The 25,565-nt window shown below is 34.9% G+C and overlaps 1 protein-coding gene across 1 annotated transcript in view; it reads right to left on the reverse strand.

Annotated features, from left to right (window-relative positions):
- LOC127938001 (piezo-type mechanosensitive ion channel component 2-like) overlaps window positions 1-25,565 on the reverse strand; it is a 52,315-nt gene that overhangs the window by 9,584 nt on the left and 17,166 nt on the right. Inside the window, exons 14-43 of the mRNA XM_052534359.1 lie at window positions 24,742-24,890; window positions 24,189-24,362; window positions 23,321-23,559; window positions 22,499-22,659; window positions 22,249-22,425; window positions 21,961-22,086; window positions 21,261-21,461; window positions 19,713-19,917; window positions 19,270-19,371; window positions 18,827-18,992; window positions 16,184-16,427; window positions 15,297-15,399; window positions 14,949-15,108; window positions 14,246-14,335; window positions 13,522-13,658; window positions 13,252-13,314; window positions 11,264-11,367; window positions 9,753-9,851; window positions 9,141-9,255; window positions 8,660-8,728; window positions 8,413-8,579; window positions 8,140-8,318; window positions 6,649-6,822; window positions 5,192-5,818; window positions 4,050-4,308; window positions 3,190-3,372; window positions 2,036-2,309; window positions 1,727-1,865; window positions 389-536; window positions 18-232 (exon numbers count right to left, since the gene is read on the reverse strand). Of these exons, the coding sequence (XP_052390319.1) occupies window positions 18-232; window positions 389-536; window positions 1,727-1,865; window positions 2,036-2,309; window positions 3,190-3,372; window positions 4,050-4,308; window positions 5,192-5,818; window positions 6,649-6,822; window positions 8,140-8,318; window positions 8,413-8,579; window positions 8,660-8,728; window positions 9,141-9,255; window positions 9,753-9,851; window positions 11,264-11,367; window positions 13,252-13,314; window positions 13,522-13,658; window positions 14,246-14,335; window positions 14,949-15,108; window positions 15,297-15,399; window positions 16,184-16,427; window positions 18,827-18,992; window positions 19,270-19,371; window positions 19,713-19,917; window positions 21,261-21,461; window positions 21,961-22,086; window positions 22,249-22,425; window positions 22,499-22,659; window positions 23,321-23,559; window positions 24,189-24,362; window positions 24,742-24,890 (5,249 nt within the window). The remainder of the gene's footprint in view (window positions 1-17; window positions 233-388; window positions 537-1,726; window positions 1,866-2,035; window positions 2,310-3,189; window positions 3,373-4,049; window positions 4,309-5,191; window positions 5,819-6,648; window positions 6,823-8,139; window positions 8,319-8,412; window positions 8,580-8,659; window positions 8,729-9,140; window positions 9,256-9,752; window positions 9,852-11,263; window positions 11,368-13,251; window positions 13,315-13,521; window positions 13,659-14,245; window positions 14,336-14,948; window positions 15,109-15,296; window positions 15,400-16,183; window positions 16,428-18,826; window positions 18,993-19,269; window positions 19,372-19,712; window positions 19,918-21,260; window positions 21,462-21,960; window positions 22,087-22,248; window positions 22,426-22,498; window positions 22,660-23,320; window positions 23,560-24,188; window positions 24,363-24,741; window positions 24,891-25,565) is intronic.

Below are 25,565 nucleotides of genomic sequence, written 5' to 3' on the forward strand. Positions count from 1 at the left end.
TCCCAGCGTTGTTTTACCTGTCTGTGACTCCTGGTAGGATGAAAAACATCCAGAAATGGATGCCGAACACCAGGACGACCTGGAAAATCACTTTTCCCATCACTGTCTTGCGGAGGTACAGGGCGCGATCCACCACCATCGTGCCGAACTGGATGAGCACCATGACGAGGAACGGCCCGGGGACTTGGTCTTCTGACAGCGAGGATGTGATGTCAGCACCAGCATGATGTTTCTGTGAGCCACAACACACAGCCATGGAAAGTCCATTTTCAGAGTCAATTTAGAAGAGAAAAGGGCAGATCTGATCTGAAACCTTGCTGTCTAGTGGCATGCATTGTGCATATTATTATCGTCACTCTTTATAATTCCAAATACTTTTCAAATTTACCCCAAATGCATAAAATCCAAAGACAATAATGATAAAATCAATGGTGTCTGCTAAAAACATCAAGACGTAGACGTCCGTCACGGCGCTGTACTCCGGATGGATCAGGTTATAGAAGAACTGACGGATGGGCTGATAAAACTCAACCAGTCTGAAGAGAGAAGATAAACAGAGACTCTTAAAATATATTAAACATAGGATAAAGAATGAAAGAGTGCACATCAGTCAGCCAAAACAATCAGCAAGAAATGGCATTCACAACCCTTCTGTAATCTGTTCAGTGAGAGAAAACTTGAATTTATCCATTACCCAGTTGATTGGATCTTTTAAATTGCAGGGTGCTACTGAATTAAAAAATTCTGATTATGTTTCCCATTTAAATTTTAGATTCTGTTTTAATACTTTAATTCAATTTAAACAAGCAAAAGGCATGTCTAATAACTGAATTCATAAAATCTAATAATTTATTAAAATTATAACAATAATAGTGTCATAAGAAATATTTTTAAATAGTTTTAATTGTCGGGATTTTTTATTTTTTTTTACAATTGAATGCAAATTTATCATCAAAGACAACGGTAATAAAGCATATGCATAAATCTTTAACAATTTAACCTTTTAAAAAAATTATTAATTTTTTTTTTGGAAAACAGTGATGCACAAGAGAGATCTACACTTTAAAATTAAAACACGGAACAAAAATGTTTTAATAGTCCTTAAAAACTGATGTTTAATATACTGCATTATTATTATTATTATTATTAATTTGAAAAGTACATTCTATTGTACAATAGTAAGTCATTATTAAATAATCAAAGTTAAATCAAGCTTTTATTTTGACGGGTTGTCATGAAGGGCTTTACGTTTTTGTATGTACAGTATCTGATGACAGTTTTAGCATATTGAGACGACAGACGAGTGTCATGCGTGCTTCAGTACCTGTTGTAGATACACGCAAAACATGCAAACCTCATATTTAGCATTTTAATAATCACAGGCACTAATCCATATTGATCTGATTAAAAAATCTAAAGTATCAAAATATTCTACAATTTTTATGATTGGATTCCAGGGCCCATTAACTGAGCTCTGATATTTTTGGTTCATATTATTTGTCTCCTCCCACACAGGTTTCACTGCATCCACAGAAAGAAAAAGTTGCCTCAGAGGTGGAGAAAGATTAAAATTATTGAATATAAGTTCATTCTTTTGGTATAATATTATAAATATGATCATTTTTAAATTAAGATTTTTTTTGTATTATTATTTGTTTTATATATCAACATGATGCATTTTTTAAAAATCTTTCACAATAGCATCTCTGTTCCCAAACACACTTACTTTTTGATCACATAAACCTTTACTTTGATGAGCTGCTCTCGGATCTTCTCCATGATCATTTCTTTCCGGCTCTTCTGAGGAATTTCTGGCTCTGCGATGCTGTTTTCCCTGCGAATGCTGTTCCGTGTGCTTGAGCTGCCTGTGAAACCCAACCAGCAACCAAACTTCACTATAGCAATGCTTAAACAAACGGTTAATTTCACAATGATGATGCTAGATCAAGATGAGCCAGTACTGGTGAAATCGATGCACGGGTTTATCTATGCATGTGAATCTGAGGTCTGCGATGTTTGTGTTACGACTGCTCACCGTGTTTGGAGCGCACAGATGAGCGGCGGGACAGGTGAAATCCACTAGTGCTCTCCTGCGACAGGTGAGGCCGATGCTGAGGGTAACGTACGTTCTTGTGCACCTTGGACAAATCCACGAACATGCTGAGGTTCACAGACTTGAACGAGTACCATGGAGAACTCTTCTTCTCTTCCTTGGGAGCCATCTTCCCCTCGTCTACAGACTCGTCCTGACTAAGACACTCATCCTTATGGGACGCTTTAGGATCGTCTTCATCCCAGAGTCCGTGACACTGAGCCCCCGGATAGAGAGAGACAGCAGGTGCATTAATGAAGGAGAACAAACTTAAAATTTTCTATTGCTAGATTGATTCATCCGAGACCCATTTATTGCCTGCTTAAGTTGTAAAGTAAATAAAAGGCATTTTCTGCAAACAGGATACAAATAGCTATAGCATTACATTAATCAATACAAATAAATAAATTAAAAAACACAAAATTAGGTACTGCAGGGCTGCAAAATAATAGCAGACATCTTCTTAAATAAATCCTAATTGCTCATATAATATTTTAAAAAGTTACACTATGAAGTCATGTTGGATTGTGTTTTATTCTGAACAAGAGTTTGGAACACAACATCCATTAGTGTGCAAAACGTAAAGCTCAAATAAATATGCACAATATAATATAATAATAAAAATATACTTATTTATGTTTTTAATTTCTATATACTCTGCATACATTTTTGCATATGCTAATTCGCAGCTAACAGGGAACATTTGCTCAAAAGTTATATGTTTTTTTAATCATGCACTCAAAAGCCCAAAAACAATTTACATGATTTTTCAGAAATGTTGTAGGTGGACATCTAATGATATCTAAAAATGTTCAAATGTTACTACCTGTTTCGGAATGTTCAGAGAACATTCAAATGTAACATTCCTAAAATGATCAAACAGAATGTTCCTTTAAACTTTGGCGTAACTAAAAGAACAAAAACTTTTTGAAAACATCTAAAGATTCCGGACACTTTGAACATTCTGAGAAGTTTTGGAAATAATATTTTCATGACTTCATGACAACATATTTTCATTCTTGAAGCAAGAATATATATATATTTTTTATTTATTTATTTTTTAACAAAAAGCACAATTATACTTGAAAGTTGCGAACCTTTAGTATGGATCGGTGGAAAAACAGCACCAGCAGCTGAACCAGGTCATAGTGCACGTATCCTTCTTTCTTCTCTGTGCCGATGATGTTGGGCGGATGGTACGGCTTCCCCTTGTTGAATTCCAGGTTCTGGTTGAATGGGAAAAAGCTGAACTGGAAGAAGTATTTGACGACGATGGTGACCTTGAGGAAATAAAAACACATTTATGAATTATTCATACACACATTTAAAGGAATAGTTCACCTAAAACTTAAATTTGCTGAAATTGTCCTCATCCTCGAGGCATCTAAGATCTAAATGAGTTTGTTTCTTCATCAGATTTAATGAAATGTAGCATTCCATTACTTGCTCGTCAAGGGATGCTCTTCAGTGAATGGGTGCCGTCAGAATGAGAGTCCAAACAGCTGATAAAAACATCACAATAAATCCACAGCACTCTAGTCAATCAGTTATCTCTTGATTCAGACAAGATGACTCCTTTACTCGAGAAAGCAATATTATAGACAAAGGACTCAATGGTTTAATGATAAAATTGTCTTCATTATGGATTTGTTTCTGACAAACACGCAGCTTCGGGCTCCTCAAGACATTAAGTGATGGATTGGAGTGCTGTGGATTACTTGTGGATTACTGTGATGTTTTTTTCAGCTGTTTGGACTTTCATTCTGACGGCACCCATTCACTGCAGAGCATCCATTGCTGAGACACTAATACAATGATACATTTCTCCAAATCTGATCTGATGAAGAAACAAACTCATTTAGATCTTGGATTGCCTGATGGTGTATAACTTGGCCTGCACAGAATCTGTGCCTACATAATTAATTTAAATAGCATTCTCCAAAAAACAAACCCTGACCTCTGTGTACACGATGGCCGTCATCCAGAAACGCTTGCTGGGCCGAGGAATGGAGAGCATCGCCCACAGGAAGATGAGGATGGGCAGCACCAGAGTAGCCATGGATGCTGAGATCATGTGGTTGAGGATGATGACCAGGAAACAGACCATCTCAGAGTGCGCCACCAGCAGGTTATAAAGAGCATAACACAGCTGGAGCCCGAGCGGCTGCGATTTATAGAAATGCTCAGAGTTCTCCAGCTCCTCATCATAGAACATTCTGGGTAACAGCGCGAAAACCATCTTATTAAATGACCGTATGTAGACAATCACATACTAACAATTCACACTTCTATTGTGCACTAGTTTTGCTGGTGAGGAGAAATTGCATTCTTTAGGAAATAATATTTAATAGTATTAAAGATATGGAGATATAAAGTTGTGTATATATTTAAAATTTTAGGTAAAATGAGTAACTGAAATAAATCAATTTAAGTCTAAAAATAAATTAATAAAGTAAATGCAAGTGAATTAAATGCATTTAAGTTAAAATACTAAAATTAAATAAAACTGAAACAAAAGTAAATCTAAAGCTTAAATAAATAAAAAAAAGACAAATATTTTGGTATTAGAAAAAAAATGAAATAGCACATAACAAAACTATTCACTGAGATCAAACTAAAACTTAAATATAAATTAAAACTAATTTCAAACACCTTTGAAAACAATAACTGAAACAAAAGCACATGATACAATTGCTAACTGTAATAAAACTAAGCCTTAATCACAAATAAAAAAGAACTATTTTAAAATGTCTTTAAAAAAAAAGATAAAGGCACATAATAAAACTACTGAGATAAAACTAAAGCTTAAACACAAATTTAATTACAAATATTTAGAAATGTATATTAAAAAATGAATACAAATGAAAAAAATAAACAAACAAACAAACAAAGATTAATAAAAAATTACCAAAACGTAATAAAATGATTAAAAATGAAACTGAAAATCTAAAAATAAAAAGCAAATTCAAAATATTAATAAAGACTGTAATAGTAAAACAACAGAATGTAGTAAGTTATTATTTCATTATTGTGATTTTTTACCACACTGACACCACAGACCCTTCTGAAGAAGCTGTAATGTAATCAAGACTAACTCACCTGTTGAGCAGCAGTTCGCTGGCGGTCAGATCGGTGGTCATGGGGGGCAGCGGAGGGTCATCCAGATCAGATCTGCTGTCAGGCGTCATCAGCATCCGCCGTTTGTCACTGTAGCTTTCGACCGAGCTCATAGACAGACAGTCGAAGCTCACGGCTTTGCTGTAGCTGGGCGGCATGTCAGCGTCTGTGTCCGGGGTGAAAAGCTGCACACTGACCACATCTGTCTGCATGTTCTCCAATCCTGATGATTCACCTTCGTCCTGTCGGATTGACTGTTCACCGTCCTCATCTTCAGAAATGCACTGCTCTTCCTCTCGATGCTCCTCACAATCCAGCTGAGGAACCTGAACATCTTCATCTGCTTTCTGTGGAACCACCAAATCCCATTGTTTTCCCTCTTCCACTTCTCCTGAGACTTCCTGTATCACTTCCTCTGTGAGCTCATCCGTCACTTCCTGTGTCATTTCCTCTGTGAGCTCATCCATCACTTCCTGTTTCACTTCCTCATGATCTTCTCCAACAGTTTCCTTCTCTTTTTCCTCCACCTGTTCTCTCTCGTCCTGGACCTCGTCTATACTGTCATTGGTTCCTTGCTGAGAGAAAAGTGTGGTGGACTGAGTAACTTCACTGGAAGTAAAACCACAAACAAGAAACAGTTGATGTATTATTATAACAATATTAAATTATTTTTATTTTATTATATTATAACCAATATATAGAATGAATCATTTTATTTATGCTACAATAATAAAAACATGTATATTATTTATGTATTATTATTATAATAATAATAATAATACATGTACTGTATTATTTTATTTTAATAATAACACTATTATTATTATTATTATTATTATTATTATTACTGTTGTTGTTGTTACTATTATGTCAAATGTTCCATTTAGTTCCACTAGATGACATTTATAATACTAATAATGATCTTAATAATATCAATATTAAATTGCATTCATTTTAATAATTAATTTCATTAGTTTCTGCATGCACAAGCACTGCTTCCCTCATTTCTATGTTGCACATGGAAAGGTAAAAAAAGAAATAAACAAATAAATCTGGAAAAAAAAAATATATGTGGGAATAAATACATATAATAAAGTAAATGCATGAATAAATACATTTAAAAACAAATAAATACATGAATAAATCAAATTAAATAAATAATAATAAATAAATAAATGAATAACTAATTCAAATAATACGTAAATAAAAATTCAAAATAAATGTAAATATAAATAAAGAAAATAATACATAAAAGAAAAGAGTAATACAAATAAATTTAGGGTTCAATTTTATTTTTACATTTACATTTTTACATTATAACATTTACTTATCTATATATTTATTTCTTTTTAATTTCTGCAGGTTTGGTCCTCCATATGATGGGAGTGTGGAGGGTGAGGATGAATGTGATGAAGATGTGATGATTATGAGTTCAGCACCTGGACATGACGCCGCTTCCACTGTCCAAAGAGGAGTTGCAAATCTCCAAACTGTACATTTTATGCAGTTTGGGACGAGCACGCTCGCTGGTTTTGGGAATATTCTGAGGCATGTCATCCAAATCGTCCAAGGTGGACTGACGGGAAAACAGCATGGTGGCTTCGGTGTATGCACTGACGGATGGACAGATGACATGAGCGGGAACATAATGCAATGAAAAGATAACAAGAAAAATTGGTAACACTTTATAATAACTAAACGCTGTTAGTCATTAGTTAAGTATTAGGAAACAGTTAATTCATCATTTATAAAGCATTAACAGACATTTAAAAACAGTTTATAAATACATATATTAATGCTTTATACCTGATTTAAAAGCACATCTATAATGTATTTAATAATTGTTTTTTTCATACTTTATTAATTATCAATTTATCATTTCTAAATGAAGTATAACATTATTTTCACGCCAGTTATTAAGGAGTTGTCAGTGGTTCATAAGATCACTTAGAAATTGTAAGTAAATGATTAATAAACTATTTAAATGTGCATTCATACATCTTATAATTCAGACATATAGTAATAGTTACTTAGAGTGTTAATAAATAAATGGTTTATTAACATTTCTACTGTAATTCAGGGTTAACTCAGGTAGTTATAAAACATATGTAGTTGTTTGTTAACTATTTTTGTGAGCTCATGTAAAGTGAGGACTATTTATGCCTTATAAAGCTTTTACAAATGAGATTTAAAGGCTGTTAATATTTCTATGCTTTAATAATTTCTATGCTGTATCACTGTGTTTTGTTTGTTTCCTTTTTCTGTTCAGAAGATAACTGAGCCTTTAAATATCCTTTATAAATGCTTTACAAGGCATAACTAGTCCTCACTTTAGATGAGCTCACATAAATAGTTAACTGACAACTACTAAATGTTTATAACTACCTGGATTAAGTACATTTATTTACAATTTCTTGTGATCTTATGAATAACTGGCAACTCCTAAATAACTGGTTTGTAAATAATGCTATACTTCATTGAGAAATGATGAATTGATCATGAATTATGCATGACAATAAAATTATCAAACACATTATAGATATGCTTTTAAATAAAAGAATAAAGCATTTATATCTGTATTTATAAACTGCTTATTAATGTCTATTAATGCTTTATAAATTATCTGTTTACCAATGCTTAATTAATGAATTAACTCATTTTTTCGGTAATACTTTATAATAACTGCACACCATTAAATAGTAAAGTTATAGTGAAAAATTTAGTAAATGAAATGAGTTTGCAAAATCTCCTGGTTCTCAGATGTTGCTCCAGAGAAAAAAAACATAAACTGTCATGAATGTCATAAAAAAAAAAAAAAAAAAAAAAAAAAAAAAAAAAAAAAGATGTCAGAATGCAAAACATATTACTTAATTCTGATTCTTTTGAAATGTCAGATTCAGCCTATACTAATATAAGTCAAAGAGCAAGACCTGGACATGCTGTCTCTGGAAGCGAAGGAATCCAGACTGTGGTCGACCCGTCTGCGGTGGTCTGTGTTCGAGCAGTAGTCCTCCTCACCGATCTGGTCCAGTCCAGATTCACAAGATCCTATCATTTTCATCTGCTTCTGGTAGTACATATGGATGCTCTCACGGGACGGCACATGTCCCTGCAGGACAAACCAATGTTAACATAAACATGTTCCATAAACTTGTTACTTTATTTCATTTAATTATATATATATATATATATTTATGCAGAACCTTCTTGACTTCTCTGGTCAGCATGCAGCGCTCGATGCGCAGAACGGTGGAGATGTCGATGTATTCTCTGCAGATGGAGTTCAGCCACTTGGTGAAGCTCTCAATGGTGGTCAGAAACAGCACCCAGGTGAACTTGATTATGTTTAAGACCCTCTTGATGATATTGTCTACAGGAAGTGGAGGAAAGGTTAGTTTGGTTTGTCTGAAGTTGATATGAACAGGAAATGAAATTGCTCCGCGAACACACCTGGTCCGTCCGTTTTGTCTTCCTCTGAACTCTCACGGTCTTCTTCATCGATCTCTATCGCCTCATGACCTAGACACAGAAAGTTGCTTGTCCATTAGACCAGCAATTATAGAAACAGTTTTTCAATTCAATTCTCTATCGAAGACCGTTTAGGCTTTTAATATCACAATTCTGACTTGCAATTGCATGTTTTTATCTTCTTTTTTTTTTTTCTTTTTTTTGCCAGATATAAATTTCATTTCACACTTCAAAATCCTGACTTATTATTATTTTTTTTTTTTTTCAGATTTAAAAATTTCTATTTTTTTTTTTTTTTTTTTTTATTCTGCTTTTATATCTTGCAATTCTGAGAAATTCTTAGATATAAAATCAGAATTGCAAGAAAGAAAGTCTGAATTGTGAGATACAAAGTCGCAGTTATCTTTTTTATTGGTGACAGAAACAAGCTTCCAAAATGTTTAGATGTTAAAAGCAGCCGTACCTTCTTTCTTGTCTTTTCTACGTCTGCGTCCGTATCGCTTCCAGAAATGACGTCTCCCTTTGCCTTTTTCTTTCAGAGCTGCTTTAGAGTCAGCAATCCAAGTGTGGTACACAAACTACAGAGCATCAATATGAATTCATGCATTAATGCAATGATTAAATACAGTGCTGCAACGTGGTCAACATGTCGCACATTCAGCCGTTTCAGGAAGCCAGTTGAAATTTAACTCATGATTCGAGTTTTGGTTTTTAATGCCTGAGAAGACTGAGTTTGACTGAACCTGGACAAACAAGCACAACCACCACAGAACACCCACACTGAATACAAACAACTGATTTCCAAATCACATCATTTACATGCAAATAAAACAGAAAGGACACAATGAAATGACTTGAAATAAAAGTAATGTCCCCCCAAAAACACCACATGAAACAATGAACAACACCTTGATATCATTTCCATTCCATGCATCCTTATTTAGGAGTAACATTTCACCATTTCATTTTTTTTTTTTTTTACAAATAACACATTTGGAACAACATGGAATGGAAATCTTAATAACAATAAAACACAGAGATGCAAACACAGACAACATGTTCTCCGCCGTGGTACCTTGGCCGCCCTGATTAAATACTGCAGGACAGTTTTGGGCAGTTTTATGACTGATCTGGGTAAAGCCACGAGGGCAGATGCAAACTTTCTGATCGCTCGCTGAGAGGAGAGAAACCAGGAGAAAGTCACAGTATCAGTGTCCTGAAGCCTTTCAAACAGTTACAGAACTATACAACACATGAGCAATAATGCATGAGTTTGTCACTAAACAGATGGATAAAACAATGCTAACGCAGAATTTCCTGGGAAATAAGAATGTGAAATGTTGGAATTATTTTAAGAGGAGAAGACACACAAATGAAGTAGTTTGATTGGCTTTTGACCAAAGTTGGAAATAACAAGAAAATATGGTAAGTATTTTCCCAACTGAATTTTAGTGGTGGTGTGTGTTTGTAAACATTGTTTCATCTTTACTACCTCAGGGCAGCATCTGAACAATAACAATTTTCATTAGGAGAAACTTTTTAACTTCTTATAAAACGTACAGTATCACATTTAAAATGCACATTTCTAAGTAATGTAAAATATTTGCTTTAAATAAATAAAAATCTCATACAATCTACACAATCTGCGTATTGAGCCATAAAGCTCTTTTAGTGTAATTGCATAAACGTCCACATGTCTATTGAGTTCAAATCTTTACAGATTTTTAAAAAGAAAACAGAAAGGATAACTTTGATATTTTTTGTAATATTTCAAGTTAAACACTTTAAAATTGACTTGCTTCTTATCAAGTTAAAATGTGAGTTTCAAATCTGATCATCGGGATTTTGAGGAACGTTTATCTCTCAATCATCAATGTATGTGACGCTGGAGCACAAAACCAGTCTTAAGTCGCTGGGGTATATTTGTAGCAACAGCCAAAAATACATTGCATGGGTAAAAATTATAGATTTTTTTTTTTTTATGCCAAAAATCATTAGGATATTAATTAAAGATATTTTGTAGATTTCCTACCGTAAATATAAAAAAAACCCATAATTTTTTGATTAGTAATATCCATTGCTAAGAATTCATTTGGACAAATTTAAAAGGCGATTTTCTCAGTGTTTAGATTTTTTTGCACCCTCAGATTCCAGATTTTCAAATATTTGTACCTCAGTCAAATTTCGTACGATCCTAATAAACCATACATCAGTGGAAAGCTTATTTTTTCAGCTTTCAGATAATGTGTAAATCTAAAATTTACACTTAACACTGGTTTTGTGGTCCAGAGTCACATATTTGGATTCATAAAGCATTTAAATATTATCTTACTAAGACATATTGTGAGATATACTGTAGAATGAGTAACCAGTCTGTTATAAAGCACCAGAATTTCATACTTTTTTGTCTGTATAAATATCAGCATCTGCACCAAATTACATATTCTTCTCACTTTATCATACACTAAAAGCCTGATGTATCAAAAACATACAAAACCGAAAACACATATGCAAACTTGCGAAGTTAGAAGCTCAAACAAGTTTGACTCCAGAGAAGTTCAATGCGACCAGCAGCGGTTCACTCACCAGGAAGGCTGATCTCTTGGGCTGTTCTTCATCTTTTCTGTCCTCTTCTTCCTCCTCCTCTTCACTGTCAGTTTCAAACAAGTAATAATCACCACTCCTAACCACTGAGAGAGGAACGGAGGAGAGCGTTTAGCATACAAATGCATACATATATAATGAAGGTTGAAATTGTTTTGAAAGTTTTTGCACATACAGTGCTTGAGAGAATCCCAAGGAATCTTGTGACCAAACTTACCTGAATCTCTAAATCTAAAAAAACATAATCAAACTAAGTTCATAAGGCATAACAGATTAGCATGAGTCATAAACATAATTAAAAAGAAGTACAACAACAAACAATAAAACTCTAGATTAAATCTTTCATATCCCATTTTATGCTTTTTTTTTAATACTACTGTATTTCAACAGTAATTATCAAAAAACAAAAACAACAAAATGACAATAAAACTAGATCCATTTCTTATCTCTAGTTGTGTTAGTTTGTTATCTGACAGCTCAGAAACACCTCTGTGTCTGCAGTTTCACAATTGCATGGCAAAACAGGATTTGGAGAAGGAAACTGCCTTGTGTCCTTGAACAGAAGAGCCACAATGGAGGAGGAGGACAGAGAGGATGCTGGGAAAACATATCAACACTTTATTTGTGGGCCTGGTATTTACAAATCCAAATCATGGCCCCAAAGATCTCCAAAAAAGATCTAATTTTCTATAGTGATTACTGTCTGTCGTTAAAAAAACCTACCATGGTTTTTAGACATGGTACCACAGTAATACCGTGGCTTTTTGGACAGGATCATGATAATAATACTATGGTATTCTTTGCAAAACACGTAAATACCATAGTATATGAATATGGGGTTACACTTTATTTTAAGGTGTCTTTGTTACAGTTTAATTATATATATTTGACTCTGGAACACAAAATGTATTTCTTTTGCTTTTTGATGCTTTTCTGTTGAGCACTCTCTCACTCTCTTAGCATAAACTTCTGGGTTATAAAGTTATTTCACCCATAAATTAGCATTTACTAACCCTCTTGTCACTCAAATGATTGTGCCCCTGGAACACTATGAGAGTTGATTAGGCAAAGTTTTCCAGTTTATTGAACAATTATTTAGTAATCCTCATATAATTCAGTTTATTCAGCTGTTCAAATGTTCGGGGCCATAAGACGTCTGTGAAAGAAGTATCTCTTGCTTACTGAGGCTTCATTTATTTGTATAAAAATATAGTAAAACAGTTTAATATTCTGGAATATTTTTACAATTTAAAAGAACTGTTTTCCATTTGAATATAATTAAAATATAATTTATTGCTGTCATGTCAAAGCTGATTTTTTTTTTCAGGAGCCTTTGATGAACAGGAAGTTCAAAGAAGCAGCATCTATTTGAAATATAAATATTTTGTAACATTATAAATGTCTTTACTGTCTTAACTTTTGATCAATTTAATGCATCTTTTCTGAATAAAAGTATACATTTTGTAAGATTAACAATACGTTAACTTTCATTGCACAAAAAAAGCGCACCGTGAACATTCTGCGAAATAACTCCTTAAAATATTCCATTGAAGAAAAAACAGCGTTTTCATTTATGGATGAATTACTCTTATAAAACCAAAGCAGCTGACATTGATTCTTATACTATATTATTATATGGCATAAGCCCCTCTCTTTTCTACAACAGTGTTTAATAAAGCAGAGTGGTTCTCTAATGTATGTCTAAATTAAAGTTTTACACTTCAAGGAAAGGAAGATCAAGGAAAATGTGATTCCTGATAAAATGCCTGCTTTAAAGTTTCTACCACTGGTACTTAATACAGTTTGTGGATTCATAAGACTGATGGTCTTAAACAGATAGATGTAGAAAAGTCTGAGGTCTGTATGGTGTGTGACGGTCTGACGGAGCCCAGGTGCATTATGGGAATCCTCTGACTTCTGGTCAAGGACACAAGGATCAGTGAGATCAGAGGAAGGTATGAGGAACCTACTGGACGCATGGTCAACCCAAGGCCTCCACCACTGCTTTTTTTGCACCTTGTTTTTCTTTTTCTCTGCAAATGAAAGGTCAGAGCGTTAATGAAAGCACATCGGAGGTGATGGTGAAATTGGAAACGAAACCTTTTCCTAGTTGCTTTATGGAAATAATATGCAATTAAATCCATTCATGATGGCTTTAACTTTTCTGTTGATGAAATTCCTAAGAAAGGACACTTTTTTATCACTCCTCCACTCTTCTACTGTCGTGATCTACATCATACCATCAGCATCAGCATCAGCATCATCGTTGTTGTCGGGCTGGACGAGTTTCTGCCCGTCTCCAGACACCTGAGCCATGCTGAGCATCTTCTCCTTTCCTCTCTTAAACTTCTGCTGTCGTGTCTTAATACGATCCATCCTAAATTAATGGATTCAAGGTAGTGAGAGAAATCATTCACTGCACACATAATAATAATCAAATCAAATAAAACACTGTTGTAATATATGCTTAAGTTGGGTTGTTTTAATGTAAAAAGAGAAGTCTCTTCTGCTCACCAAGCCTTTATTTATTTAATCATAAATACAGTAAGAACAGTAATAATGTGAAATATCGTTCTGATTTAAAATAACTGTGTGAATGTCTATGTGAATATATAAAGTAGTAAAATCCAATTTATTTCTGTGATGCATTCCTCCAGTCTTCAGTGTCACGTGATCTTCAGAAATCATTGTAATATGATGATTTGCTGCTTAAGAAACATTTCTGATTATTATCAATGTTGGAAACAGTTTTTTTTCCATGATTCTTTGATTAACAGAAAGCTCAAAAGAACTGAAATGGAATTTTAAATGGAATGTTTTGTTACATTATAAATATTTTTACTGTCACTACTGATCAATTTAATGCATTCTTGCTGAATAAAAACTACATGCAATTCATGAAATCAAGAAACACTCGAGACGAACACAAAGATGACAGCACATGAATGAAAGGATGTTTCTCACTGTCTCTTCAGCTGCTCCATGGATCTCTTCTCCTCGTCCAGACGAGCTCTTACAGCCTTCACAATGCTGGCCTGAAACAGCTCTGCTCCTCTGACAGACAGACAGACAACACTCAGCTATACTGGACTGACATTTACACTCTACTACCGTCTAGAAATTACACAGTTATGTTCTTAGTTCATACTGAAAAATCAAGGGTTCTTATATTTGAAATGTATGGAAGCTTGTTTCTGCTGTGCAATAAAAATATAAAAAAGTTATTTGCAAGTTGCATTTTTTCAGATTTCTGACATTACATCTCATAACTTAGACTTTTTACTCTCTCTCTCTCTCTCTCTCTCTCTCTCTCTCTCTCTCTCTCTCGGAATTTTGAGTTAAGATCTCACAAATCAGAATTGTTTTCTTAGAATTCTTTGTTTACATCTTGTATTCTGATGTTCTTTTTTTTCCTCACAGTTGTGAGTTTATAGTATCTTGTAATTCTGACTTTATTTCTTAGATTTCTGGGAGAACTTCACACAGTTCCGACCTTTTTCCTCACAATTGCAAGGTTTTAATTTCTTCTCAGATTTATGAGGGAAAAGTCTGAATTGTGAGATAAAGAGACACGGCAGAAAAAAGTTCTTCAAACTGCAAATATACAATTATTCCTAAAAGTAAACATGAAAAGCATTCTGGGTAAACGTATGTAAACTTGTTGTACCGAGATGCTAGAATCTGTCCGGCGCGGATGTCTGCGACCACATGCAGGAAGTAGTAGCTCATGAAAACACGTCTCTGCAGCAGGAGGAACGTGAAGCAGATGCTGTCCCAAATAATCCCAGCCTCGTCCTTCGGCACTTCACATCCCTCTAAAGACACGCCTGAAGACACACCAAAAACATATGAAGCCATCAGAGATGGGAATTTGATAATTTTACATTGACATTTGTGGGTACTACTTCGGCTCATCGCAATGCAAGATCTTTTTTTTGTGAAAGACAGATGCTATGTGTCTTTTACAGCTCAAAATATGCGTTTAATTTATATAACATAATAAACCCTTCTTTACCTTCAAGAGCTTTGTATTCTTTTATGGTGCAGGCAAGACTGAGCAGCTGAACCAACCAGCAGTTATTCTTCACCAGTTGCTTGATATAACCACACGCCAAGATCTGTGAATAAATGAAAAAAAAACTGCATGCTATTTCTCATCTTTTAATATATTGCTTCACTCATTTTCTCTGCTTTGCATTTATTAGCCCCTTCAACCGATTAAGAGAATGAATAATGATTAATCTTAATAGTTTGTTAACACAATAAATCCTAAATACTTCATTTGCTGCAATTAGCCTCCAAATATGTTTCTTGCTTGCAAAATTTTAAAAGAATATGATTCTCATTTAAAAAAAAAAAAAAAAAAGATATTAAATTGATGTAATTTTGTTTATTAAATATCAAATAATATGCAACAAAGATGATTCATTGATGTCATGTTTTTATTTAATTAAAATTTTTCATATGATAATTAAAAGCCACTGTACATGTAAAATAATTAATCATGATATTTGGTAGCTGACGTGATTAATATAAAAAATAAATATTGATGAAATTTTCCTACAAAAATGATTATTGTTTTGAAAATGTAGCGTAGTCAACTTTAAAGCATGATTCATGTTTCAGAAAAATAAAATAATATATAATACGCAATAAAAATGTTTTGTTTTGTATTCACATATAAAAAAAATTATGATAATTAGATGCTAAATGTAGAGTATATACTGTAAAATAAATAAAAATGTAATTTAAAATGAAATAAATTAATAAAACATGCTGACATTGGATGTTCTTAGTATTTATCTACACAATAAATAAATCAAATAAGCTATTTGCTAAGAACATCTCTTTACGAAGTACTAAGACTACTAAGAGCATTTCTTTAAGGGATAAGACACTCACAGCAAACACGTTCTTCATTGTGATGACAAAAAGATTGTAAGCTATGAGGAAATCCCAGTAACGGATGAGCTTCTTGATTGGCTTGAGCAAGAGATCGCCACCGAAGAGCAGGAAGTAAAAACATGCCACCAGGTAACCCATGCAGAAGATGCTGATCCGAGTCGTGCCCGTGATGAAGATGACGGTCAGGACGAACCAGAACAGGTAGCTGAACGTGATCACCTTCAGCATGTCCAGGTACGACCTTAGAGAAGAATGTAACATTAACATGAGAGCAACCTTTAACAGACAGCTCTCCAAACGAGATGCAATGAGACTATATTTCTCAGCTGATGCTGATTATTCAGAATGATATCTGCCAATGCCGACAGTTTAGCCTCTCCTGACTAATATTATTAATTACACGTTTTAGTACACCGAGGGAATGAATTAGTTAATCATGCACACGATTTAGCCTACTATTTTTTTCCATGCATGTCATATGCGGGGTTTCCGTAACTCAATGCTGTTTATTTTAAGATTATAATAAATCTAACTCAAAGAAAAACTCTTGTATACAACTCAGCTGCACATACTGTGATATAGTTTTGGCATTATAACAGATTTATTCATAAATACATTTATAATTAACAGTAGGCTAAATAAGTTCCCTCTAGTGTATTTTTTTTTATGGCTAACTAATGATCCGTGAACACTGGATAACTGTGCAGAGGTAAATGCATCGTTGAGTGACATATTGCTGTTTACCTGCTGTCTTTCTTTCGGTTGAAAGGCTGATTGAGTGACTACATTCGACATACCTTCTGATGTTCATTCATGATTATTTCCTGTTTAACTTGTAGCTATTAAAGCGGAAGAGACTCGCGCTCCGCGCTGTTACAGGGGTTTGTCACGTCACCTTTAAGAGCGTCAAAAATACATTTCGTGCTAAAATGTACAGGACTTGAAACTGAAACTTTGTTTTTTATCAGAATTAATGAAGCACAAAGCTCTTTGCGATTATTGAATGGAAGACGCATTACAAATGATGTTTGGTGATGAAAAACCGTGGACCTGGCAACACTGTCTTGTGATTCATAGGGTCAAATAGAACTATAAGAGCTTTAACTTGGACAAACAAAATATAAAACTGAAAAATAAAGCAAAACAAATGTCAAACAAAATAAAATGTTGAGATGAGTTAATAAATTAGGAGAGGAAAAAAAGTTTTTTTTACCCAGTTCATTCACTGGTACTAAAACATTATTTATTTTGATAATTTTATGACAAATGTAGAGCAAATAAAATGCTTTAAAATTAATGCATAATTCTAAGATAATGTGCTGCTTGCGGCAGTCTAACTCATTTTACTATATCATCGCTGAAAATAAAATAAAATAGAACTAAAATAAAAATGTAAAACAAATAAACAATTTGAGTTTTGAGAAATATCAGAGGAGAAAGTATTTGACCATTAATAATTCCACTTCATTCACTGTAACTAAAACATTATTTTATATGATGGCTTTAAATAAATAAAAACACAAAAAGTATAAATATAATTTTTTTTTTATATATTTAAGCATTTATCAGCATTTTGGTTGAAAACAAAACATCATAAATAAAATATTGTAACAAGTTAAATAAATAATTAGTTAAATAAAACTTGCAAAGAAGAAAACATGTTAACAGTGAAAAAATGACAGAACAGAAGTATGAACATGGGAATGCAGGCAACATTTATTTAAATGTTCTTCTTCATTTCATATATAGTATAAGACAACCTGACAGGCATAATTATAACGAGCGGATCGATACCCGAAGCGATTCCTTCACATGTATATGGATGCGCTGCTCATTTTCTTGCATGCTTAAAGCTTCAAAAGTTAAAGTACATCCTCCGGGCTTCACGCCCTGTTTGTAGAAGCTGGACGCTGTGTTTAGACACAGGCCTGGGATAAGACAACATATTTACTTGTTTATTTGATTTATTTATAATTTATCAGTCTGAAAGAGAACACTTTAATCTTCTAAGTTGCATTTGATTATTTAAAATCAAACAATATTGGAAAAATTTACTTTATTTCTTTAACATGATTTATTTATTCTTGATTAATTTGTCCTTGCTTGATTATTAATCTGAAAAATTATATTTTGCCAAGTTGCATTTGATCAGTCTAATAAAAATGTATTTATTTACTTACTTGATTTATGTATCCTTTATTTATTTTTCATTTAGCTTGAAGGAGAAATTTTCGATTTTTTTCTTTTTTACATATTTACTTGTTTTTTTTTTTATTTATTTATACTTTTCTCTTTCTGAAAGTTGTATTTGATTATTCCAATTAAAACAATATCTGAAAAAATAGTTATTTACATACTGCACTTACTCTATATACAGTATGTACTTGATTTATTTGTCCTTTATTTATTTGGTAAACAACATCTAGCCCAAATAAATAATAATAATTAGTATTGTTGTTGCTGGTAATGAATTATTATGTTATACAACTACTGTAATCTAGTCTATTTTGATCTAAACGGCTTTGAATTTAGACTCAATTCAAGATTCCCCACTGCTCCACTGAAACATAATTAATCAATTGTAGTTTTTCCACAAGTTTTCACATATTTTTTAAGTTAAGTTCAGTTAAGTGTGTGTACCTGCAGTGAATGAAGTCTGGTACGGGGTTGTGAACGCTGAAGGATGCTGCGTCCAGGTCTCGGCAGACCTCCACGTTATCTCCCGCTATCAGACGAACAGCTGCTATGTTTTCATCTTCAAACACCTGCAGCTGCAGCGATGCACACAGCAGCAGCATGAAGTCATCTACATCAGACAAACAGAGCAACAGAGGAGAGCTCCTTAAACGTCACGTTAACAAATATAAATGTGGTCGGTCAGTTTGCATGTGGGTCAGAAAAACCTGGACCGAAATGGACCAGACATTATGCTGATGGTGAAAAGTCTGACCCTGCAGGTCTAAGAGGACTGATTAAGTTTGACCGCCGTTTCATGTTCACATGTCCTGCTGAGCAGAACAACCTCTAATGTTAAATGGAAACACATATAAGCAATGCTGAATATTTCTGAGGGAAGAACTCACAGGTGAGGAACATGGAGTTGGGCTGAGTGAGGAAATCAGGAAGGTAAAGCCATTTAACGATGTCAGAATCCATCATGGGTTCGGAAAACCTCCAGGGATAATCTAGAAAGACGAGTTTAGAGAAATAAACATTCTTGATCAATGGAAAAATACAAAACTCATACAGACATACAGATGTTATGATATCACACAAGTGTACTTGGATGTTCACTACTATTTTTCAACTTCAGATGTGCTTCACATGATCGGTCTTTGCACGAAGATGTCACACAAATTGTATTTGCATGCTTTGAAAATAACTATACTAAATCCACTGCTTCAAAATTGAAAAGTGATGTGTTAAAATACTTTTAACACGGCTGAGTTTCTGCATCAGTATCACTGAGAAAATGTGAATCTGTGATTAATAAGACAGACATGTGAAAAGGCATAAAGTCGCACACCTTGACAAGCAGCTGGTGGGATTCCAATGCAGATGAAGTACTGGAAGGTGATCATGCAGGCAAGGAAGCAGCAGTATTTGGGCCAGATCTCAGCGATGGCTTTCCTCTGGCGTCTGTACATTACCACAGCCAGAGCCAAACCGTGCAGCATGGAGTAGAAATCCATCCGCTGTCCCATCACATTGATCGCCAACAGGAAACACACCTGACGCCAGACAGGAACAAGACAGAGTGATTGAACAATAAAGAGATTGATAGAATGATAGAAAGACAGACAGACAGACAGGCACAGACACAGACACAGACACAGACACAGACAGACAAGCAGACATAGACAGACAGACAGACAGACAGACAGACAGACATAGACACAGACAGACAGACAGACATAGACACAGACAGACAAACAGACAGACATAGACACAGACAGACAGACAGACAGACAGGCACAGACACAGACACAGACAGACAGACACAGACACAGACACAGACAGACAGACAGACAGACAAACAGGCACAGACACAGACACAGACACAGACAGACAAGCAGACATAGACACAGACAGACAGACAGACAGACAAACAGACTGACAGACACAGACAAACAGACAAACAGACAGACACAGACAGACAGACACAGACAAACAGACAGACACAGACAGACAGACACAGACACAGACATACACAGACAAACAGACAGATACCGACAGACAAACATACATAGACACAGACAGACAGACAGACACAAACAGACAGACAGACAGACAGACACAGACACAGACAGACAGACACAGACAAACAGACAGACACAGACAGACAGACAGACACAGACAGACAGACAGACAGACAAAGACAGACACAGACACAGACAGATAGACAGACAGACATAGACACAGACAGACAAACAGACAGACATAGACACAGACAGACAAACAGACAGACATAGACACAGACAGACAGAGACACAGACAGACAGGCACAGACACAGACAGACAGACAAACAGGCACAGACACAGACACAGACACAGACACAGACAGACAAGCAGACATAGACACAGACAGACAGACAGACAAACAGACTGACAGACACAGACAAACAGACAAACATACAAACAGACAGACACAGACACAGACACAGACATACACAGACAAACAGACAGATACCGACAGACAAACATACATAGACAGACAGACAGACAGACAGACAGACAGACAGACACAGACAGACAGACAGACACAGACACAGACAGACAGACACAGACAAACAGACAGACACAGACAGACACAGACACAGACACAGACAGACAGACAGACAGACAAACAGACAGACATAGACACAGACAGACAGACAGACAGACGGACAGACACAGACACAGACACAGACAGACAGACATAGACACAGACACAGACACAGACAGATAGGTAGATAGATAGATAGATAGATAGATAGATAGATAGATAGATAGATAGATAGATAGATAGATAGATAGATAGATAGATAGATAGATAGATAGATAGATAGATAGATAGATAGATAGATAGATGCACCTCTAAACCAAACTTGTAGAAAAAGTAGTTGATGAAGTATTTGACACAGTTGATGATGCTGTTGTCGAGGTGTTGCCGGGTGATGTCATGAAAGATGGTCCGAGAGGGAGGAGGAGAGAGTTTGTTTCTCAGACGGAAAAACTCCTGGTGTCTGTAAATGGTGACTTCAAACGCCAAGATGGCCAACATCAACAAGTTATTCTGAGAAAAAAACGAGGAGATTAATTTAAAGCCATGTCAACAATTCAATTACTTCATCAATGAAATGCTGTAATTCAGAAAAGAAAGACTATCCACCTGAAGAGGATACATTAAATAATACATGCTCTTTTGGATTTGTTTTACATTTACAGTATTTGCCAGTTTGTGCCAACAAGCTTACCGTTGTGAATCGGACTAAGGTGATTTAAAACACTGATCGCTTATGTACAGTACTTGCTCAATCACTGATTTTGTATCTTTTTTAACCAAAGAAATCAAAGGTACGGAATATAGCTTTAAATCTATGTAATCCTAAACTGTAATAAAAATTATAATATGGTGTAATAGGTAATGATAGGTATACTTGGACGTATAATAATAATAATAGGTTGCACATTTAGCATAACACATGACATTGGCACTCAGTAGAGGCTTGTTTGGTATCATACGTTATTGAAAAACGTATATTTCCCTGAAAATATTGATCATGTCTCCTCACCCTCAGGTTGGGCAGTACAGGTTCTTCAAACTTCTCCAAGCCGACCCAGTTTGCAGGATCCACAGGCTTCTGGTACAGTAGAGAATGACGCAGGTCCATCTTTTGCTTGTCTGAGTAGTTGGATGGCTACAGAGACCACAATCACACGATTAAAAACAAGAACCAGCAAATCTGTTCTTCTGCTACAGCCAGACTAGATATGGATGGGTTTGAAATGAAAAGTGCTTTTCATTACATGAAAACGAATCCCGTCTCATCTCAACTCATTTGACGAGTAAAGAAACCCACCATAGAACAATTGCTTGAGTAGTTTTTGGGTTCGATGGTTTTTAGCTGATACAACAACTTGCAGATGATGATGACACATGTCCAGATGGTGCAAACGCTAGAAGCGAGAACTCGAAACTGCTTATACGGCAGCGCAAACGCCCATGAGATCAAAAACACATAGTTCAGGAGCGAGACCTGCAAGAGACACACGTCAGAAACAGAAACACCTTCAGATTACTGTACCGTAATCTCAAGTGTGTGCTTCTACCTCTTTGACAGACAGCAGGATGATGTAAGTGGACACGATCTTGATGATGTGCATCTCCAGGAGCCACCAGATGAAGAGCTTCAGCTTATGGAAGTACTCCAGGAACTTGAGGAACAGGACCGTGAGCCGGTCCACCACCAAGTGCCATTTATTCTTGAGGTCTAAATACAGAAGCGAGGAGAGATTGGACAACTGAAGCTTGATTTCTTTGGTTTACATGTTATGAACACAAGAGATACAATCTTAGACCAAAAAACTGACTTAATCTGAGACAAAATACTGAAAAGTTACTGAGTAATTACTTTACAGTTAAACAGACACATATAAACGCATAAAAAAAAGAAAAGAAAAATGTGAACTGCAGAACTAGCCGATAATTTCACACTTCAGAGGAATTGAAATCATTGAATGTAATGCTCTCTTTACTGGATTAGCGCACACACACACACACACACACAAATATATATACGCACATTTTTTCTTTTAAATAAGGTTCAGTGTATTTCACTTTTATGTCAATGAAAGGGTTATTAGTCAGTATTAATTTTACTTTTTAAAAAGTGTTATTTTGAAAACTTATTTTCATAATTAAGTAAATAAACATATACATATATATATACACATATACATATTCTGGTGCATAGAACTATATAGAATAAAAGAAAATAAGAAATGTAAAATTGATATAGGAATGTAACTACACTAGACTACAGCAGGATAAAATCCATACAGGTCCATGCAAAACTATACAAAAGTATGGAAAATATACTGTACTAGAATGAATAAACTAAACTAGCCAGACTGGACAAGACTGGACAGTACCTGAGCTCTGTTCGGAGGGCATTTCAGGATCGGTGGCGGCGCTGAACTGCTGAAGGTCCTCCTGACTGGACAGATGAGCTGAATGGATGGACAGAGACTCTTTCTTCTTCTCCTCGTCCACACAGTCCACAAGCATCACCTCGTTCATGGACTCTTTCTCTTTCTCCTCCTTCAGCAGCGGCTCTGGAGACGAGCTCATCATTGTCAGATCGGCCAGACTCCCGTCAGGATGAGCCAGTCTAGAGATCGCATCGGAAGATTGCATTAGAAGAGAAAGCTTAATTTACAGTATATACATGTGTGTGTGTGTGTGTGTGTGTGTGTGTGTGTTTGTGTGTGTGCATTAAACCGCGCATGTCGCATTTTTGTCAGAGCATCAGATTGGTCTAACAGCTTTAAAAGGTTAGGACAAACTGGAGTCTGCACTTTGCCCACAGCAGCTCACTCTCTGTCCTCTACTGTTATTGATTTTAAATATATGATATTGATAAAGACGTGATTGCCTCATACCATATAGCCTATTTATCTAAATATCGAACAAACTCGATATATTATACCGCCTAGTAATAATAATAAATACTAATAACAACCATAATCAATCACAATCACGTAATAATCATTATGACGACAATTATAATCGTTTATTGAATATTAGCTCTCGTAATGCATATTTATTATTCTTTATTTTATTATTATTATCTCACTAAGAAAATAGTTGATTTGATATGTGGTTACTGGTATGCATTTGTGTTACGACCTTAAATGTGACTCGTTGAATCAGATTTCAGATATTATGAGACATGACGTAAAATGACATCACTTCCTGGTAGCATCAGCTGTGACTAGCGGGAAAGCCGTCATCTCTTACCTGTAAATGGTGCTCTGCTCTTTGCTGATGACGGCTTTGAGATCGGTGAGCTGCAGGAAGCGGTCGTGGAAGTAATGCAGGTGCAGGATGCAGACCAGCAGGAAGGACGTGGGGATGAAGATACGGGTGAACAGATCAGAGAGGATGTACTTCTCCAGACCCATGGCCTCCAGTCTGAGAGAGCGACAGGGAATCATTACCGCATTCTTCTGACTTAAAACACTTTTATTTTGGTCGGAATCGAAAGCAACACCAATAAATTTTGTGCCCCAAATATAAGTTTTAAATTCAGTTCAAACACTGTTTAGTGTTCCTGTAGCTCAATTGGTAGAGCATTTGCTTTAACAAGCGCAAGGTTGGAGGTTTGAATCCCCGGGGAACACATGACAGGACAAAATTGTTAGCCTGAATGCAATGTAAGTCACTTTGAATAAAAGCGTCTGCTAAATGCATAAAATAAAATAAAATAAATGCAGACATCAAAGAAGCTCACTAGTATGGTTGGAGGTAAATCCACCTGATTAAACATAAAATAAGGAGGTTCAAAACTCACCCATTTATTGAAAACCCCGTCATTTTGGACCAGTAGTCGATGGCGTTCTCAAACTGACAGGTGTAGATTAAGATGAGCACTAGCATGGTGTACATCACCACAGACATCCAGAAGTACTTCAGGATCCTGCGCCACCATTCATAATGCACCTGAGGAGAACAACACTGTCTGTCAAACACCTTTAAAGGAAAAGTTCCCCACAAAATTAAGTTCTGTCATAATTTATATTTAAATGTGCTGTAGGGAACTTTTGTAAAAAAATATTTATTAAACCTGTCATTATGTCCTGATAAATTCTTAAATAAATTCTTTCACCTATAATAAGTGTTTATATTCGGACTATTTTAGATTGCTTCGGGGGTACCGCGGCGGAGTAACCCAGTACCTTTGTGATTCTTCATAGACATAAACAGAGAGAAGTAGATCCGGCTACGATGTTCTTCCGCAAGACGCAAGCAGTTCTGTTTATTAACCGCTAGAGCGTCAAAAGTTACCGACTGCAGCTTTAATATTTATCTCTTTTATCATAATATTTTTGGTTAAACATCTCATTTATCATTCATATAAATAATATAGACATATTTTATTCAAAAATACAATCAAATAATAATTAGCAATTACATTTATGTAAATTCTATTGATAGAATTATGATAAAAATACATTACATTTATATATATTGTATATTACACTAAATTAAAAAAAGATATATAAATGTATATAAATTTGCAATAAATGTATAATAAATGAGGCTTATCTTTATGCAAAAAAACACAATGTAATAAATTAGGGTTGTGCAATATATATCATCTACAATAATATCACA

Source organism: Carassius gibelio, chromosome A2, assembly GCF_023724105.1.
Source record: "Carassius gibelio isolate Cgi1373 ecotype wild population from Czech Republic chromosome A2, carGib1.2-hapl.c, whole genome shotgun sequence".
NCBI classification, from domain to species: Eukaryota; Metazoa; Chordata; class Actinopteri; order Cypriniformes; family Cyprinidae; genus Carassius; species Carassius gibelio.